A 21,409-nucleotide genomic window follows, 5' to 3' on the forward strand; every position below is an offset into this window, starting at 1 on the left:
TGGCAAATTGTATTGCTATGATGACTGAAGTTATACATTCATAACCTAAATGTTTCATCTCTCTGTTGCAAATATTGACCGTGTGAGACTCTAAGAAAGCAACTCTTGTCATAGATGTACGTCAGAAGCAGAGATACATCACTGAATTCCTCTATGCAGAAAACTTGAAAAATCAACATTCATCGGTACTTGTTGAACATTTCCGAAGCCGATGCAGTTGATGTCAGCACAATAGGAGACGGTTTCGTCGATTTCAAAGTGATGAGTGGGATGCGAATGATTAAGTGCACTTAAGACTTTTACGATGAAGGCATTAAAAGAGGCTGGAAAAATAACAATTGATAATGGTGATTACGATGTAGAAATAAAAATAAATTCTGGAGCAGGAAAGGGTGCTTGATTAAATGGTACCTCTCCCGTTTTCGTAGCTCTCCAACGTTTTAGTTTTGCAAAAAAAAATAGGAGGCGTTACGTTTGAAATGACTCTCATATTATTGCCAGTGAACAAACATAATTCTTACAACTAAGCTTAAGAGTTAAAATGTTTAGAAAACTGGAGCAGACGTATTGTGATTTGCACATTCCTTCAAGTGGTGTCCTGTCCTGCCTGATTCAGGCAATGATAGCTATGACTCTCCATCTACCTCTCTCCCTCGAGTTATTTATGAATTCATTGTTGCTCATCGGTTTTGATGTTACCCAGGTGTTCAAACTGTCGTCCTCTACTTCTTTCTACCCCCAATTTTTTCCGTCAAACAAATCTGTTCTATTCTGCTTTTTCTGTAGAAATGGTCCGAGAATTGCATGCCTTTTTCGTACTGTTCTTATTAGAGATCTTTCTGTGTTTATCATTTTTACTACCTCTTGATTTGTTTCCTTTTCTGCCTAGGCTATTTTCAAAATTCTCCGCAGGCACCAAATTTGTGATCCCTATAGTCTCTTTCTCGTGCTGTTGTTGATTGTCCAACACTCACAGCTGTATAAAAGAACAGACTACACATACGTTTGTAATATTCTGAATTTGGTGCCCATTTTAATGTTTCTGTTGGTCATGATTGATGACAGTCTCTTGAAAGTGGTTTTGACTATGGCTATGCGTCTTCGTATTTCAGTAGTTCATTTTCGCTTAGCACAGATATGTAAATTTATCAACTTGTTTAACCGGTAAACGCTATTTCGTAGCTTGCATGTTGGATTCTGATCCTTTTTGATGTCCTTATGTTGACCTATTTTAAATAGTTTGTTTACTGGAGTAAACACTACAAGGGAAATGAAAGTAATCCATTTTTGCAATTTAGTTTATATGTTGACTTTATGATGTTGCAAATAAAAATACGCAAGACAATAACGATGTTCTCGTACGACGTTCTTTCTGCAAACTCATTCCTGAAATATTTCTCCCTATTTATGTCTCTCTCGACAGATCACAGTAAGAGCATGGTCTCCAGGCCTCTTTTTCATATCTAATATGTCATATCTAGCATCAGGATCAGGAGTTCAAAGTCTGGCTACCTGAATGGTGCAAAGTCTATTGGATATGTCGCATGAAAGCTGATTCAAAAAATCCTATGAAAGCTGACTCAAAAAGCTTAATCATTTCTCTTGAGCGCCGATCTCATTTTGACCTACAGTCTCATCAATGAATATTATAATATATCTCAGAACCTGCTGTTCACCCCTGCGTCAAAAAAGAGGAATATGCAGACACTACATGAAACTTTTCCATCGGCAAATTTGATTGAACCAAAGGAGAGCTGCAATATTCATCAGAAGTCCTGGACATTGGAATGGATTTCAAAGTGAAGAAATAAATACAGCAACAACGCAGCAATTCATGGTAAATTTGTCAGGTATTGGACTACTGTGTCATCCTCACTGTAAATTTTTATCACCATTTCCATACATTGCAATTGAAACACACTTGTTTTATTTATTTTTTTTTCATAATAAACTGAATAGAACTAAAAAGGACATACCTTGGTTTTATTCCTAAATGCTTCCACATTATCCGCTCTTGTTTGTTGGAGCATCTCGCGGTTTTTCATGGCTCTCAATCGCATGAGCCATGCAATGGCACAAACTCCAGACGCCCATTTCATTTTACGATAATTCAAGAATTTCCGCCTCTCTCGAATTCGACGCCAATTTGTTTGAATAGTGATAGCAGCAAAAATCCTTCCACGCATACCTCTATATCGCTGTCCCTGTATAAAACAAAGAAAAAGATTAAGAGAAGACACTTAAGAATTTGTGAAACACAAAGCTATTTTTTTATAAACATCATAGATAGCAATCATTAATATTCAGTTATTTATAGAAATTTTTCATTTATAGAGTGAACTACCACCCACTCATAGAACCATTAATAAAATTCACATTGCATTCTGAAATCACAACATATGTCAGACAAATTAACTTGAGTCTATGTCTAACTATGTCTAATGAGTTAAGCAACATGGAGCCTGGTCAGTACTAGATGAGTGACCATTTGGGAATATCAGGTGTTTTATACATATACTGGTGTGGCAAACAATATACATATGCAGCTATTTAAAAAAAAATGTGACAAAGTCACAGTACTACGTGTGGAGATCAAATTTTTTGATGTTTCGCCTACATCCACTGGCATAGAATTTTTTTAAAAATATGCAGGGCATTCCGAATTAATAACTCATATTTTTTTATTCCACCCAAATGAATTAGAAAGGATTGCAAATTGCATTGTTATGATGACTGAACTTATGCATTCATGGCTTGAGAGTTTCATCTCTCTGTTGCAGATATTGATGATGTAAGAAAGCAACTCCTGTTATGGGCGTGCGTCAGAAGCAGACTTGTCTGCCATATTTCAGTTATGAAAGTGTTATGACGTGATGTTTATCCGTCCTATTCCAAGGGTAGATGAATTTTTTTCAGACAATATGAATAGAGTTATGACTAAGTGTTGCGGCAGTTCATTGGTGGTAGCCATAGCTATAGTCTCAGAAATAAACTTTCTGTAAGGACCAGTGGCGCAGTGGTTAGAGTACTTGGAAAATAAACCATTGAAAAAAATGATATTCTCTTAAATGTGTGCAACCGAAAAATACAATTGCAATTTACTTCGGACCTTTATCCAGTCATGGCTGATGGAACAAGAAGCGTGTTACACCCATGAAGTAAATAAAGGGTTCTGTTCAAAATCCCATGAATATTCCCAAGCTTTACAGAAATATTTCGGAGTACAGCAAGATACATTTGAAGAAGGTCAGAGGTTACATCAATCGAAATCATCATCATCATCATCATCATTAGTTTAATTTCTGTTTTACGTGTTGACATGTAGTCGTCTATTGCTCTCTAACTCTCTAACAGATTGAAAACGCTGTATGTAGACTCGGCTCCAAAGGAAAATGATAACTTCGACACAACTTTTCTTGGTAAATGAAAAAGGTATTTTATTTTGTCATTTCACATAACCAAAACAGCTACTATCTGTTAATACAGGGTACCAGTTTTACAAAGTTCGACTTCTGGAAGTGGGAGTAGAAGAGAGAGAGAGAGAGAGAGAGAGAGAGAGAGAGAGAAGACTCACGCATTCGCCAAACGTCAGTGTCCAACTGCCAGCACCGATTTGTTTTTTCATTTTCTTTTCCCTCTCCTCTCTTCTGTCGCCTTGCTCTGCTTCCCTATTTCTCTCTATTTATTCCTACATATATATTTGAGTTCGTGACGTCATACTTAAAGCACACGCCCAAATGCTAATGTGATTGTGTTACAAACATGGATTTATCAGTTTAAAGAAATTTACCTCAAAAATAACCAATTTCAACCCGGGTCTTTATTTATCCCTCTTTATCTCAGGTCCATTTTTATTATTTCCTCAATGTTTTCCTCCACCTTGCCAGTGAACTGAACTTGTATCACGGTATACACACGTTTACACACGGGACCCATATGTTGCAGCAGTCTACATCGCAAGTGTAACTCAACTCCTTTCCATTTGCAACAACATTTATTTCATTGAATTAGTTTGGAATTATTTTGGAGATGAGTAAATTGTATAATTTTTTTATTTATTTATTATTTGGACTGAAGAAGGCCACAGGAACAATTGGCCGAAACGTCGTGAAAAACAACAACTAAAAGATGAGGATAATAGTCCGAAAAGTAAATAAATAAATTATATAATTTATTCATCTCCAAAATAATTCCAAATTAATTCAATAATATATCAATCGGTACGGACTCGACAATTAGAAGAACAATTGGATTTATAAGACCAAAAAATTCAACCTTGATTTCCCTTCGGGGCCCGGGGGTGGGCAGTGGATAGAGATGCGGAATATCTACGATTCCAGGTGAGCATTGTCTAGAGGTAGCAGTTTCGATCCCACCCAAAGCCGGTCAGAGAATTAGTTGACCAAACCATGGTGAGATGACAACAGCTATTGAAGACAGCAATTGCTGTGGATGTAGTTTGAAGATTCGACATTCCTATTCCGTCGCGGTTAACCTGACGAAGGCCAGAGGAATAATTAGCCGAAGCGTCATGAAAAACAACAACTAGTCCAAATAATAAATTTAAAAAATTCTTTAAAACATTTATTTCCTCATTCTTGTTATGGCCGTGACGTCACCCTCGTCTCTAACGTGATCGTCCTTTTCATACTCTTACTTTTCCCCATCAGTGACGTCATTTTGCATGCATTTGCATACGCGTACTCACGCACTTGCACATACTTACTACCTCAAGAGCTCTACAGTTACTGACCCAAGAACTCTCATCTGTTCTTTCAATGTGACCATACCATCACAGTCTACTCTTCTGCACACATCTCCCTATACTGTTCAGATTTAATCTTCCTCTAAATTCATCAGAACTAAGCCTATGTTTAAGACGCACATTGTGTTTCAACTAGAAATGTTTGTTTGTGTCACAAAGTACAGTTTAGGTGTACTCGAATAACCCAATGAAGATGCATAGATTGACATGTGTTTGTGTCTGTTGTAGGTCATATATAAAACTATTTCTCTGGTTAGTTAATAACAGAACATGATACCTATTTATAGTATTAACAAAAAATTAAAATGGTTGACTTTTTCACAGAGAAAGCGAAATGTATTATGGAGGATTAAATTCTGTAATTAAATTATTTCTAAAATAAGATTTAGTCCTTAAAATTATTTCTCTCCATGCAACGCATATCCCCAACCATCATTGGCGAGGTTTTATCTCCATACATCATCACTGGTTAATAATAGCAGACATTCTCTGAACTTATTCAATCCACTTCTAATGTGAAATATTGACCGGGCAAAGCCAAAAGGTTTGCTAGTTGACGATTATTATGCTTATTCAAGCCAACAAGTTTTGTCTGCTAAAATATGTTTTCGAATAATAAAAATATTTAGAATAAATAAAATAAAATATGCATCAAGTGCGCTTGAAAGCCAAATCACAACGTAACATTAGGAAAATAAACAAATATTTTACTTGTTTGAAATTTATCACAAATATATTTCAGAGGTATACTCCATCTTCAGTATGTTGTTTTGTTTCTTTTGAACCCTTATTGTTGGCGTTATTCTCGCGTTATCCACGCACAGTTCAAACATTTAAATATACAACCGCCAGATACAACGCGCGGTTCTATACAGACTTCCTTCTCCAAATTTACAACATGGCAAGGAAGAAAAAAATGGAAAAAAAAAAGAAAAAAAGAAACAACACACTGAATATGGAGTCTACCTCTGAAATATATTTCAAACAAGTAAAATATTTGTTCATTTTCCTAATATTACGTTATGATTTGGTTTCAAGCGCACTTGATGCATATTTTATTTTATTCAAATTAAAACAACGTTTCTATATGGACTCTCCTTCTTGACGTTTAGAATAAATATTTATTTACCTTAATTTATGAATGTTAACTTAAAAATGTTATCATAATTTAGTTGGCAACTTGGAAATAATGACACGTAAAACAGCAGATGATTATCTTAGTGACGTTTATTAACGACATCATTTTAAGAGGGAAATGGTCTATTTGAGATACTTTGAAATTAGTTAGAGTTGGGTCGTCAGAGAAAGGAGTTAGAGTAAAGAAGCCGACCGGTCATAATGGCTTGAAGCACTCGGGGTAGCAAGGAGTCCAATGCCTATCAAATGTAAGAAACAATGGACTAGCATTGCAGCTTTTCAAGCGGGAAACATCTGAAATTGAAAGTTGCTGAAAATAAAACCCAAGGTTCTGTCATTCTTGGGGAGAATTTTCATTGCAGCTTTCCTTCAGGACAAGATCCAAGATGGAGTAGATATGTTTCCCGATTGGTCAGACGTTGAAACCTTAGATAAATGTTATTTGCCCTTTGTGTTTTAAAGGTGTTTTATGCATATTCTTGTCCCGTCGTGAACTGTATTTACATGTACATACACACAATGAATTTTAGATAGGCGATCACACGTATTCACACATGTACATACACACACAATGAATTTTAGATAGGCGATCACACGTATCCACACATGTACATACACGCGCAATGAATTTTAGATAGGCGATCACACGTATTCACACATGTACATACACACACAATGAATTTTAGATAGACGATCACACATATTCACACATGTACATACACACACAATGAATTTTAGATAGGCGATCACACGTATTCACACATGTACATACACACACAATGAATTTTAGATAGCGATCACACGTATTCACACATGTACATACACACGCAATGAATTTTAGATAGGCGATCACACGTATTCACACATGTACATACACACACAATGAATTTTAGATAGGCGATCACACGTATTCACACATGTACATACACACACAATGAATTTTAGATAGGCGATCACACGTATTCACACATGTACATACACGCGCAATGAATTTTAGATAGGCGATCACACGTATTCACACATGTACATACACACACAATGAATTTTAGATAGGCGATCACACGTATTCACACATGTACATACACGCGCATACAATCATACACTAGACGATAATAGAAACTCATGAATATACACACGATTTACATCCTTCTGTTATGCAGACTCCCACAACATTACACAAATTCTCCCAATCACACTAGCACCTGCTCCCTCTGTGTTCCACCGTATTCATTTATTGAAGAATTCAAATTTAAATTTAAAGAAACACAAAAAGCACTTGTTTGTGACTGAGATGCATTAAGATGCTAAAGGTTCATGACTATTGAAGAATCGACTAAAAAAACAGTATGCAAAAAGGTAGGAATATGACTAATATTAGAAAAACATTGTCTTACCTTTGAGTTCATCGTTTCCTTTATTTCCTTTGCGTTGATGAATACACCGATAAGATCCTCTATGTCTGGCACTCGTTCAATATCGATAACCTCGACAAGATCGATCAGCCTGAAACAGACGCAATCAGTCAAAGGGTTTGTTTCAACTAGAAATGTTTGTTTGTGTCACAAAGTACAGTTTAGGTGTACTCAAATAATCCGATGAAGGTGCATAGATTGACACGTGTTTGTGTTTATTGAAGGTCATATACAAAACTCATTCTTTGGTTAGTTAATAACAAAACATGATACCTATTTCAACTATTAACAAAAAAATTAATATGGCTGACTTTTTCACAGAGAAAGCGAAATGTATTATGGAGGATTAAATTCTGTAATTAAATTATTTCTAAAATAAGATTTAGTTCCTGCTTGGCCCCAATTGAAATGAATGACTCTCGTCTTGAGGAAGCTCCTTGCTTTGACAAACTTCTGAGACTGACCTTCGCTGCTGACCTGAAATCAAAGACTTACATCAAATATGTTGCCAAAGTCGCTGGAAAAATGGTTGGATCATTATACCACACCAGAATGCATCTAATTCCCGACGCAATCTTTTACCTGTATAAAAACCAAAGATGTTCTACGATGGAGTACTCTTGCCACATATATTTTTTTTTCTCATGTAATATAATTTCTGGTGGAAATTTTTTTTTCTACATAATTTTACACATTCCACATAATTTTACGACAACATCCATCTTTTTTGAAATTTCATTTGACTATTTTTCTCATCTATTTTTTCTTTCTCTTTCTTAATGACGATTCGACAATCAACCTTCTTCCATTCTTGTCATTCATTTTTTTTTTTTTCACAAAGGAGTCTCTAATTATCAAGGTCCAGAGGCCACTAGAGGATAAAGCTTAATGAATATACAGTAGTCAAGGGGACAATATTGTAGTAATCATGAGTAGTGGAAATTTGGTAAATTGGATTACTTAAGGGGACGGTTCATCGAGAATTTATCCACATTGAACTTGAAGACAATATTGTTGTAAGCTGGAAAGCAGGAAAATGGGCGTGCAGTTCTAAAAAAGAAACTTTGTTCATGGAATCTACGTTTAGGTTTAGGCACAAATAAAGAGTGGGGGAAATTATTGATAGTAGTTTCAGTTAGACGAGTGTATTTCTTGAAAGTCAGGATAGGGGGGGGACCATAGATTGGCGCTCAGACGAGCACTTGCCTTGAAAATAATGATAAAGCAGAGACAGACTCGCAAGGTCTCTTCTGTGGGAAAGAAGTTGCAAGGAAGAGAAAAGGGCATCCCTCTCTAGGCTACAAAGTCTATTTTGAACTCTGTCAAGGCAGGATAAGCTGCTTCTAGCAGCTCCTATCCAGATGTGGCAACAGTAATCCATCCTTGGACGTATTTGGCTCTTATAAAGGTAGATAATTGCATTGACAGTGAGATATACCGTAATTGTAAGCTGTCTCGTCTTCCTCCCACTTCTCGTTCTCCTCGTTCTCCTCCTCCTCCTCCTCATCATCAGCAGCAGTAGCAGCAATTTAACGTCTCATTTCTCTTGGTCAGGCATTTGACCTTCACTGATAGCCTGCAATTTAAATCTTCAAACATGGCGCCATTGAGAATTGATTTTTTTTTTTTTTATGGTTTGCATCCAAGTTTTCTTGGGTCATACTACTTTTCTTCAGTCTTCCGACCCAAGATCTCTGCATTTTCTTAGCCATGAATTACTACTCTCAACATGGCCAAACCAATATAGAAGATTTATTCTAAGGAATTTATCAAGTGTTGGTATATTCAGCCTCACCAACAAGGTACCAGAGCTGATATGCCGAGTCTGATCTGATCCGATATTGCATATCAATCTAAAAATCTCTCTCATTTCACTGAAGACGGGCAAATGAAGTCTTTGTTATTAGCACTTACAATCATGCAACGTCATGTGCAAAACACAGCGGTTATGTCCCTGTTGTGTTCCTCTGTAAGAAAGACACAACTCGGTAATTAGTGGAAACAAAATATATGAAACAGATACAACAAATGGAGAGTGTGGGTATGCATCAGTTCGACTGCCGTGAATGCAAGACTACAGCAAAACCGAAAAACATATTCTTCCGGTATTTATGATAAGTGGAAGAGTCCATTATTATCCATAGGGTAGACACACCATAACAATACCCTTCCACTGTTAATGAGAGGCATAGCTCGTAATGTCAGGAATTGTAACAATTTGCAGAACTTATTTTAATGATAAAGCTAAACGTATAACCAGCTCCAACACTGAACATATTCCTAACATATAAACAAGAATTGACCACTTCGAGGGAGTCGTTATCGAACTTCACCTCAGTGCAACATCAACAGTTAAGGGCAATGTAATACGTTCACTAATATTGTTGTATGTGTATTTGCATGTCTTTGATGAAAGCACACACACCAAAATGTATTCAGTCATTTGGATTCTAATTTTTATTACATAATGGAACTCAGTACTAATCAATCCAACCACTGATTTTTCTATGTTTTGGAGCATACTATAAGATAAAACACAAGACCTCCTCGCCTGTTTTCTGGTCAGCAGTTATATTTATATAAATCTGCTTTTATTTTTATACATTCCTTTCATAACAACAAACACAAACGTGAACTATTATCCTCATCTTTTCTTAGTTGCTGTTTCCCAACGTTTCGGCCAACTATTCCTCTGGCCTTCATCAGCAACGGGATAGGAACTCCGAATTTCCTAACTGCATCCTCAGTAATTATTGCCTTCTATAGTTGTTGTCTCACCACATTTTTGGCAAAGTAAGCCTCTGGACGGCTTTGGATAGGATTGAAACCGCTATCTTCAGACAATTCTCACCTAGAACCGTAGGGATTCAACGTTTCAGTCCACTGTGTCACAGGCCCCAATGGGCGATCAAGGTTGGATTTTTTGGTCTTTATAAATCCACGTTTATTTATTATCTGATCTTCCATGGGCGGGTCGGTACAGAATGGTATATATATATTATTTTTAATTGGAATTCATTATTGAGATGAGTATTATTAATTTATTTATTGCGAACTAGTTGGCCAAAACGTCGTGAAACAACAACTACAAAGGATGAGGATAATAGTCTGCAATAAATAAATTAATTAATACTAATAATAATGAATTCCAATTAAAAAGAATTTCTTCTTTTTTTTTTTTACACGGTGGTCACCAATTATCAAGGCCTCGGGGATAAGGGTTATTGCATGTACAGTAATCAATGGGATAGTATCGTACTAATCATTAGTATTGAAGATTCGATAAAGCATCTTACTTAAGGGGGTGGTTCATCAGGCATTTATTTATGTTGGACTTGAAGACATCTAAGTTGTATTCAGGTGGGAAACAGGCAAACAGAAGAGAGTTCCACAGAAGCTTTGTTCATGGAATCTACGTTTTGATCTAGGAACAGATAAAGAGTGGGGAATATTAATGACAGTGGTTTCAGCTAGACGGGTGTTTATCGTGAAAAATTGGCAGGGGGGGAGAGATTGGAGCTCAGACGAGCACTTGCTATGAAAATAAGGATAAAACAAAGACAGGCTTACAACCTCTCTTCTGTGGAAGAGAGGTTGCAGGGAAAAGAAAAGGGAATCCCCCACTAAGCCACGAAGTCTATTTTGTACTCTGTCAAGGCAGGATAGGCTGTTTTTAGCAGCTCCTGACCAGATGTGGCAGCAGTACTCCATCCTTTGACGTAATTGGCTTTCATATAGATAGAGAATTGCATCAGCAGTGAGATATCTTCTGGAGCAGTAGAAGGATCCCACCACTTTCCCAGCAGCCTTGGCAACAGACTTGATGTATTAGTTCCATTTATAATCAGGAATAAAGGTCAAACCAGAAGCTTATCAAAACATGGAGCCTCCCCAAGATGAGAGTCTGACGGCATCCCAATTATAGTGTTAAAAAAGCTTTAACCTGAACTTGCTCCCATACTTACAAAACTGTTTAAGCGTTGCCTTAAGAAGTTCTGTCCAACACCCTGGAAAACCTCATCAGTATGCTCTGTATTTAAAAATTCAGGTGATAAGTCTTCTCCCTCTCAGTACAGACCTATAAGTCTCCTGTGTGTCATGAGTAAGTTGCTGGAATCCATACTAAATAGAGAAATAGTCAACCACCTCAGCAGAAATAACTTCCTTAGTGACACGTAATATGGTTTCCGTTCTGCAAGATCTACCGCAGATGTGCTCACGGTTATATCTCATAGGATTAGCGAATCTCTTGACAAAGGTTACCTTTCTAAGGCAATTGCTCTTGACATATCAAAGGCCTTCGACAAGGTATGGCATAAAGGACTACTTCACAAGATTTCCAGCTACGGTATAACTGGAAATGTTTTCGCAATCATTAAATCATTTCTCTCTAGTAGGCTCATAAGAGTAGTGGTCGATGGACAAAAATCAGAGGCCTGCAGTATTAATGCTGGAGTCTCTCAGGAGTCCATCTTGGGCCCAACTCTCATCCTGATCTACATCAATAATCTCCCTAAACACATACTTAAATCATTCGTTGACATCTATGCTGATGACACAACCATCTAGGGCCACACATCAAAGGCTGTAAATGACAAAGTTCTCTCTGATTCTCTCTCCTCTGATCTCTAGCATGTAGTTCAGTGGGAGAAGACGTGGCTTGTTACTTTTAATGCATCTAAAACCAAGCTCCTATCTTTACACCACCAATGCTCTGATCCCCATCTGGCATCAATTGTAATGGATGGCTCTCGCCTAGGAGAATCTCAATGTTTTGACAAACTTCTGGGCTTGACCTTTACTCCTGATATGGAATGGAACACGTACATCAAGTCTGTTGCCAGGGTCGCTGGAAAGATGGTGGGTTCCTTCTACCGCTCCAGAAGATATCCCACTATTGATACAATTCTCTATCTATATAAAAGCCAAGTACATCCAAGGATGGAATACTGCTGCCATATCTGGGCAGGAGCTGCTAAAACAGCCTATCCTGCCTTGACAGAGTACAAAATAGACTTTGTGGCTTAGTAGGGGATGCCCCTTTCTCTTCCCTGCAACCTCTCTCCCACAGAAGAGACGTTGCAAGCATGTCTTTGTTTTACCGTTATTTCCATGGCAAGTGCTCGTCTGAGCTCCAATCTCTGGTTCCCCCTCGCCAATCTTTTACAAAAAACACCCGTCTAGCTGAAGCCACTGTCAAAAATTTTCCCCACTCTCTATCTGTGCGGAATCAAAACGTAGATTCAATTAAGACAGCTTCTTTCTTAGAACAGCACGCCAGTGGAACTCTGTTCCATCTGCCTGTTTCCCACCTGACTACAACTTGGATGTCTTCAAACCCAACTTAAAAAAATTCCTGATGAACCGCCCCATTAAGTAGACACTTTATGAAATCTCAACACTAACGTACAACGTACTGTACATGCAATAACCCTTGTCCCTGAATGGCTTCCGGTCCTTGACAAGTGGTGACCTCCTTGTAAAAAAAAAAAAAAAAATTTCAGTTGATGCCAGATGGGGATCAGAGCGTTGATGATGTAAAGATAGCAGCTTGGTTTTAGATGCATTAAAAGTAACCAGCCATCTCTTCCCCCACTGAACCACACGCTCAAGATCAGAGAAGAGAGAATAAGAGAGAACTTTGTCATTTGCGGCCTTTGATGTGTTGCCATAGATGGTCATGTCATCAGCATAGATGTCAATGAATGATTTAAGTATGTGTTTAGGGAGATCATTGATGTAGATCAGGATGAGAGTTGGGCCCAGGATGGACCCCTGAGAGACTCCACCATTAATACTGCAGGCCTCTGATTTTTGTCCATCGACCACTACTCTTATGAGCCTATCAAAGAGAAATGATTTAATGATTGAGAAAACATTAAATAATTGTTTATTATTAATATATTTTATTTAATAATTGCTTATTATTCATATATTTTATTTTATAATTGCTTATTATTAATATATTTAATTTAATAATTGATTATTATTGATATATTTTATTTAATAATTACTTATTATTGATATATTTTATTTAATAATTGCTTATTATTCATATATTTTATTTAATAATTGCTTATTATTGATATATTTTATTTCGTAATTATTTATTATTCATATATTTTATTTAATAATTACTTATTATTAATATATTTTATTTAATAATTGCTTATTATTCATATATTTTATTTAATAATTGCTTATTATTAATATATTTAATTTAATAATTGATTATTATTAATATATTTTATTTATTAATTACTTATTATTAATATATTTTATTTAATAATTGCTTATTATTCATATATTTTATTTAATAATTACTTATTATTGATATATTTTATTTAATAATTATTTATTATTCATATATTTTATTTAATAATTACTTATTATTAATATATTTTATTTAATAATTGCTTATTATTCATATATTTTATTTAATAATTACTTATTATTGATATATTTTATTTATTAATTGCTTATTATTGATATATTTTATTTAATAATTACTTATTATTAATATATTTTATTTAATAATTGCTTATTATTAATATATTTTATTTAATAATTGTTTATTATTCATATATTTTATTTTATAATTACTTATTATTGATATATTTTATTTAATAATTGCTTATTATTTATATATTTTATTTAATAATTGCTTATTATTTATATATTTTATTTAATAGTTGCTTATTATTGATATATGTTATTTAATAGTTGCTTATTATTTATATATTTTATTTAATAATTGCTTATTATTAATATATTTTATTTAATAATTACTTATTATTGATATATTTTATTTAATAATTGCTTATTATTAATATATTTTATTTAATAATTACTTATTATTCATATATTTTATTTTATAATTACTTATTATTGATATATTTTATTTATTAATTGCTTATTATTAATATATGTTATTTAATAGTTGCTTATTATTAATATATTTTATTTAATAATTGCTTATTATTAATATATTTTATTTAATAATTACTTATTATTCATATATTTTATTTTATAATTACTTATTATTAATATATTTTATTTAATAATTGCTTATTATTAATATATTTTATTTAATAATTGCTTATTATTAATATATTTTATTTTATAATTACTTATTATTAATATATTTTATTTGATAATTACTTATTTTTAATATATTTTATTTGATAATTACTTATTATTAATATATAGCCATGTACTTACTTGCAGCTATTTACGAATGCGAATGGAATCGAATGATTAGTCAGAAGATCTTCCAGATATTCCATCAATGTGCTTATTCTGAAACGAAATAAAATACAAACGTAATACCATTAAACTTAGTTATTAATGCATGGATAATGTGAAATTAATAAAAGAAAAACACAATAAAATTAATAATAATAGCAATAGTACTAATAGTGCTAAGGTTAATGCTTATTATCTCTGTTAATATGTGATGTGGAGCACTTGTTTTTCTGGTGCATATAAATGATGCTCTTCGGGCTGGGATCAAAGAGTAGTATCTGATCTGCAGATGCTGCCCTTAAGATAATTTGTACCAGTCAATGGAGGGGAAACCCTGTATACTGGGACAATTATTATTTTTGGTAACCAGAGTGCCCCCTTTTTGCCTACTTTTAGGGGAGCTGGTTTTTACCCCACATTAAAAACAGCCTTGTGCCTAATTTGCTTTGGTGGGGAAGCAAATAAATTCAATAAATGGTGCTCATTTCAGTGACAGATGCTTGGCCAGAGGAAGAAGAGGATTGCAGAGATCTGAAAAATCTCTGCGTAGACAAACCATTCTTTGTTTAAACACGTAATTCTTTGATATGTTTTGTACAGAAATTTATCTGATGAGTATGGAAAATCGAAAAATTCTGATTTTAAAAATAGTTTTTGGTCCTCCGACAAAAGGAGAGTGGACCTGTAAATTCATTTTGTCCGTTCGTCTGTCTGCACTATTCTCAATAACAACGCCTTGGAATTTTTTGAAAATTTGCACAAACATTAAACATGATATGAGTAAAAAAAGTAACAGAACAGATTTTCTCAGAAAAACTCCAGTTGCCTCCCTCCCAGGGGTGCTTTTTGGGGTTAAAATGGCTTAAATTTACACTTTTGTGCTTATTAAAAAAAATTGATAAAACTTTCTGAAAAGTTGTAACTGATTTCTATATAATTTTGTTTGTCTATACTTCGCGATAACTCGTGGGTGTGCCCCAGGGGCTCTTTTAGGGCGAATAAAAATACTTCTATTTTTTAACTATATTTGTCCAAAACTTTCTGTGTATGTCTATTTAGCAGTTTTGCATAGTGCTGAACTCAAATTTAAATATGTTCTTGGGGACTTTTGGGGCTTAATGGGAGGGGAGGAATGATGTACTTAGTCATTTTTTTTTTTTTTTTTGCCTGGTGCAGAACTCAAATTTACATATGTTAAGGCCTAAAACTGCACCGTTTGTTCATTTTCACCAGGATTTAACGTCCTCTTGGGAGTTTTGAGGCCAAATGGGGGGGGGGGGCAAATGCAGAACTTAGTCATTTTTTATTCCTAGTTTATTGTGCACTCACGTGGGACCATGAATGCTTTACTTGTTTCACTGGGATTTGGGTGACAATAAACTCCACAAGGTCCCAATCTTCTTCACACTCACCCAGTGGAAGTCTGGTTAGTGCTTTCTTTCCTCGGTCTTCCTATTGCCCTTAACCTTAAAAAAAAAATATTTTTTTCATTTCTATTTCTCTCTTACTTTCCCTCTCTGTCCTGCTCCAAGCAAGTCTGTCGACCTAGTCCACAAATCCCAAAACTCCATCATGAAAAGTTTCAATCAAAAATACACTATTAAACCCGGATCTCTAACTTCTAACGTAGACCCTCCCCCACTACCATTTCTCCTTCTCGAACATCAGGGGTCTACGTTCTAACTTTCCAGAGGTTGAAACCCAATTACAGGAGACTAAACCAGAAATATTATTTCTAAGTGAAACTAGCATTTGACAGACTATTTCCCTAGATGAGGTCGTAATTAAAGGATACTCTAATTTAACTTCCAAATCTGACCCCCAAGATCGCCATGGGCATGGAATATGTGTCTATATAAAAGATGGCTTTCCATGTGGTAAGGACATCTCCAGAGAAGATCCTAACTTACCCTATATGTGCTCCCGGATTACACTTGCTCAAACTACTGCGTTTATATTTGCTCTCTATCGCCCCCACAACAGTGGAGTTACTATCTTCAAAAGCATATCTGAGAAAATTGCTTATCCTTCAGCTAATATTCATGTCTGTGGAGACTTAAATATTTACAATGTGGAATGGTTAACTCACTCAAACAAGACCGATAATGAGGGGAGGTTCTGTCATGATTTCTCCATTGCTTATGACCTCACTCAGATTGTTCACGAACCTACCCGTGTACCCGATAATGACGGCCAGTATGCAAGTTTCCTAGACCTTTTTCTCACAACTTGCCGTGAAGTGTGTTCAGCTTCCATTCTGTCTCCACTTGGATCTTCCGACTGCTCTGTTGTATCAGTTAAGATAAAAATGAAATATAATAATTCCTCAGATGTACCTCTCCATCGTACAGTATATCGATATTCTATGGCTGACTGGGATAGATTCCGTACATTTATATCAGATCTACATCTGCATTCCATGTTTAAAAAGGATGGTATCAGACCTGATGGAATGTTAATTGTAGGCATAGACCGTTTCATACCCTCGAAAAAATTTCAGCAAAACCCTAACAACCAGCCGTGGTCCTCTCCAGAATGTGCTGCTGTCATTGCGCACAGAAATCACTTTTTCCATTGCTTCCAATGTAATAGATGGTCTGAAACTAAAGCCGCTTCCAGTACTGCCAGAATAATAGATGTACTGAGAGTAAAACCGTTTTCAGGACTGCCAGCAACCACTGTAAAAAAGTAATGAAACATTCAAGAGAGCTGTAGGCTCAGTCGATCAAGTCCAAAGTAGCTGAGCAGCAGCTTGGTTCCCACCAGTTTTGGCAAATAGCAGACAGAATCCTGTACAGAAACGTGTGTTCCATCCCAACTATCATAAATGGACCTGAGGTAATCTCGTCAGCATCAGACAAGGCCAAACTCTTTGCCAAGAACTTTGCAGCTAATTCTACCTTTTGCGACCAAGGCCACCAACCCCCAATATTTCCTCCTGTATCAGAAAACACGCTATGTGATATACATATATCTTTATGTGATGTTGCCAAGCTAATCAAAAACCTTGATTCCAGTAAAGCAACCGGCTATGACAGTATTCCAATAATAGTACTCAAAAGCCTTCAACCAGAACTAGCGCCCATCCTTACAAAACTGTTTAAACGTTGTCTTAAGGAGAATTGCTTCCCATCACCCTGAAAAATCTCATCAGTATGCCCTGTATTTAAGAATTCAGGTGATCCCTCATCTTCCTCTCAGTACAGGCCAATAAGTCTCCTGTGCGTCATGAGTAAGTTGTGGAATCTGTGTTAAATAGAGAAGTAATCAACCATCTCAACAAAAATAACCTTCTTAGTGACATGCAGTATGGTTTCCATTCTGCTAGAACTACAGCAGATGTGCTTACAGTTATATCTCATAGGATTAGCGAATCTCTTGATGAAGGCTACCTTTCTAGGGCAATTGCTCTTGACATATCAAAGGCCTTTGATAGAGTATGGCATAAAGGTTTACTTCACAAGATCTCCGGCTATGGTATAGCTGGAAATGTCTTCTCAATTATTAAATCATTTCTCTCTGATAGGTTTATAAGAGTAATGGTTGATGGGCAGAAATCAGAAGCTCACAGTATTAATGCTGGAATCCGCCAGGGGTCCATCGTGGGTCCAACTCTCTTCCTGATCTACATTAATGATCTTCCAAATCACATCCTTACATCATTCGTAGACATTTATGCTGATGACACTACTATCTATGGTAGCATATCAAAGACCATAAACGACCAAGTTCTCTCCGATTCTCTCTCCTCTGATCTTGAGCAAATGGTACAATGGGGAAAGCGGTGGCTTGTTACTTTTAATGCATCTAAAACCAAGCTTTTATCTTTGCATCATTAACGCTCTGATCTCCATCTGGCATCAATTCAAATGAATGGCTCTCGTCTTGGGGAGGTCTCATGTTTTGACAAGCTTCTGGGCTTCACCTTTACTCCTGATCTTAAATGGAACACATACATTAAATCCATTGCCAAGACCATTGGAAAAATGGTTGGATCCTTCTATCGATCCAGTAGATATCTCACTGCTGATGCAATTATCTGCCTATATAAGAGCCAGGTACATCCAAGGATAGAGTACTGTTGCCACATCTGGGTAGGAGCTGCTAGAAAGGACTTATCCTGCTTTGATAGAGTTCAAAATAGACTTCATAGCCTCATAGGAGATGTCCTGTTCTCTTCCCTGCAACCTCTTTCTCACAGAAGAGATGTTGCGAGTCTGTCTGTGCTTTATCGTTATTTTCATGGCAAGTGCTCGACTGAGCTCCAATCCATGCCCCCCCCCCTGCCAAACTTTCACAAGTAACACCCGTCTAGCAGAAAACACTATCAATAATTTCCCCCACTCTTTATCTCTGCCTAAACCTAAATGTAGATTCCATGAATAAAGCTTCTTTCTTAGAACTGCACGCCTATGGAATTGTCTTCCGTTTTCCTGCTTTGCAGCTGACTACAATATGGTTGTTTTCAAGTCTAATGTAAACAAGTTCTTGATGAGTCGTTCCATATATGTTAACAAATTTACCGAATTTCCATTACTAACAATTACTATATTGTCCAGTTTCTACTGTACACTCTTTAATCCTTATCCTCGAGTGGTCTCTTGGCCGTGATAAGTGATGATGCCTATGTAAAAAAAAAAAAAACCTATCACGACTATTTGTTGTGATGCCAGTTGATGCCAGCAGTACAATACTTTTGGTAAGGGATAACTTACGATTATACGCTTGCAGTTTTCTTGATTCCCTGAGATGTTCTTCTGTCTTTGTTTTACTTCTGTTGCAGTTTCTAAATGGTTCATTAGCGTTCGTAGCTGATGTGTACTAGTTGAAGGCGTTTTCTTTATATTTCAACCGTTTTAATTATTGTTATACGTTGTATCTTCTCAACCATATCCCTGAATCCAATTTCTCCCATTCTTTTTTCAAAGATTTTTTAGAATTGTTTCTAGTGCTCCTACTATTATTGTTGTTATCTTTTCTTCATCTTTCATATACCTTTCAACTATTTGGCCAACACTGTGTATTTGTTTTGCGTCTCCATCTCCTTGATATTCACCCTGTGGTCTGCTGGAGCGCTGAAGTCTCTGATCTAGCAGAATTTTTCATTGTTAGTAACTATTATGACATCCGCTCTTCTTGTTTGGATGGGTTTATCTGTTTGTACATCCATGTCTCATAGAATTTTGTAATTTTCGTTTTCAAGTACTGACAATAGAAAAACGAAGAAATTTGTTAGTGAACGCCAGCCCCTCAAATCTGTATAAGTGATTAACGCAGTTGTGTATATGCTATTTGTAAAGTTGAAGCAATAATTATTTTATGATAAGAAGAACCAGTTAATCCTTGACTTCTTTTCTTTGTTTTAAAAACGCCGTTGTTGAGTGCAGTCTATTTTCAGATTGGCCCTGTTAACAGTTTGAAAGCTGGATCAAGGTTGGAAACAAGTAAGCGAACCACGGCGATGCGGACAAATTCGACCACTAGACGGAGACAAAGGTGATGCAATAGGGATCAACACCAGTTGCACTCTTCTTTCAAGCCTGTGCATCTGAGCCAGCCCTGTAGGGGTTACAGATATTTGGTTTGATATAGTTGGTTCTAATTGCATGATCTTGTGCAACTGTTATTAAGGATTAAGTTTTTCTGTTTAGAAGTTCTTTCCACAGTCATGTCCAAATGTTTTCGTTAGTCTCATCTTTTGTCATTCTTATCTCGTCCTACCCCTTGCCTCACAGTTCCCTTCTTGTTCATTTTTTCAGTGACTCTTGTTGCAGTGATAAACCATTTTGTGTTCTGCCTTATGTATTTTTCTAATTCTTTTCTGTGTGTCATTCATTCATTATTATTATTATTATTATTATTATTATTATTATTATTATTATTATCATTAGATAGACTGGGCCTCATAAAATTGGACTCTAAGGAAAATGACAGGTGTTAGTAAGTTATAAAATTGCCATCCTCTGGCGCGTGGACATTAATAGTATGTTCGCTTGAAGGTAAGACATATGCTAGGGCTCTATATTGCGAGTTAAACAGTCGCATTTGCGAGTGATTTTTCAAAGTGGCGACTAGAAATGATGAAACGCTTATCTTTTAGCGATTGTATTTCTTTCACTGACAATCTTCCAAGGGTCACTATTGAGTGAAAAGTATATTTGGAACTTTTTTAACTGCTTGCAACTCATTTCTCGTTAGGAAAAATCATTGATCTTCACTAGAATTTTGGTGGCAATAAGCGTTCTATAGATCACAATCCCCTACGCACTCATCCAATGGAAGTCTGATTAATGCTTTCCCTCCTCCTCTTTCCATCCTCCTTGACTCTTCATGACTATTTGGTGTTGCGTCAGTCTATGCCAACACCACTATTATTATTATTATTATTATTATTATTATTATTATTATTATTAGCTCACAAGGAGCTTTCACACAAGTCATAAAGGATCTCTCCTTGAAAACAACCTGTGGTGTTCGCTGGAAGCTGAGTGACAACAAGTCTCCACAGATTTCCAGTATCCTCCAACTCCTTCGATAACATTTGCAAATTAATTTGCAGTATCGTAACAGCCGCTTACCATTGATTTCTCGCTAGCAGCAGCCATTGGTCTCCATTGAAGTTTGAGTGACAATAAGCCTCCCCAAGGTACCAGTTCTCTTGGAATTTGTCCAACGGAGGTCTGGTCAGCGCTCTCTCCTCAGTCTTTCCATCCTTCTTGAGCCTTCTTGGCTATTTGGCATCATTCTTTGGTAAGGGGGGGGGGTGATTGAGTAATGGGAGAAGGAATAGAGAACTCGTAGAAATACACCTTCATTGTTATTGGTTCCATGTAAATTATTATTATTATTG

General features: G+C 35.9%; 1 protein-coding gene across 2 annotated transcripts in view; it reads right to left on the reverse strand.

The window, feature by feature from the left end:
* Positions 1–21,409, reverse strand: part of LOC145267223 (IQ domain-containing protein H-like) — a 259,132-nt gene that overhangs the window by 83,825 nt on the left and 153,898 nt on the right. For both annotated transcript variants that reach the window (XM_080123287.1, XM_080123285.1), the window contains 3 exons: positions 14,536–14,613; positions 7,297–7,405; positions 1,977–2,204 (listed from right to left, as the gene is read on the reverse strand). In XM_080123287.1, the coding sequence (XP_079979413.1) occupies positions 1,977–2,204; positions 7,297–7,405; positions 14,536–14,613 (415 nt within the window). The remainder of the gene's footprint in view (positions 1–1,976; positions 2,205–7,296; positions 7,406–14,535; positions 14,614–21,409) is intronic.

Source organism: Euprymna scolopes, chromosome 4 (assembly GCF_053919585.1).
Source record: "Euprymna scolopes isolate OS-2025 chromosome 4, ASM5391958v1, whole genome shotgun sequence".
In the NCBI taxonomy this organism is placed as follows: domain Eukaryota; kingdom Metazoa; phylum Mollusca; class Cephalopoda; order Sepiida; family Sepiolidae; genus Euprymna; species Euprymna scolopes.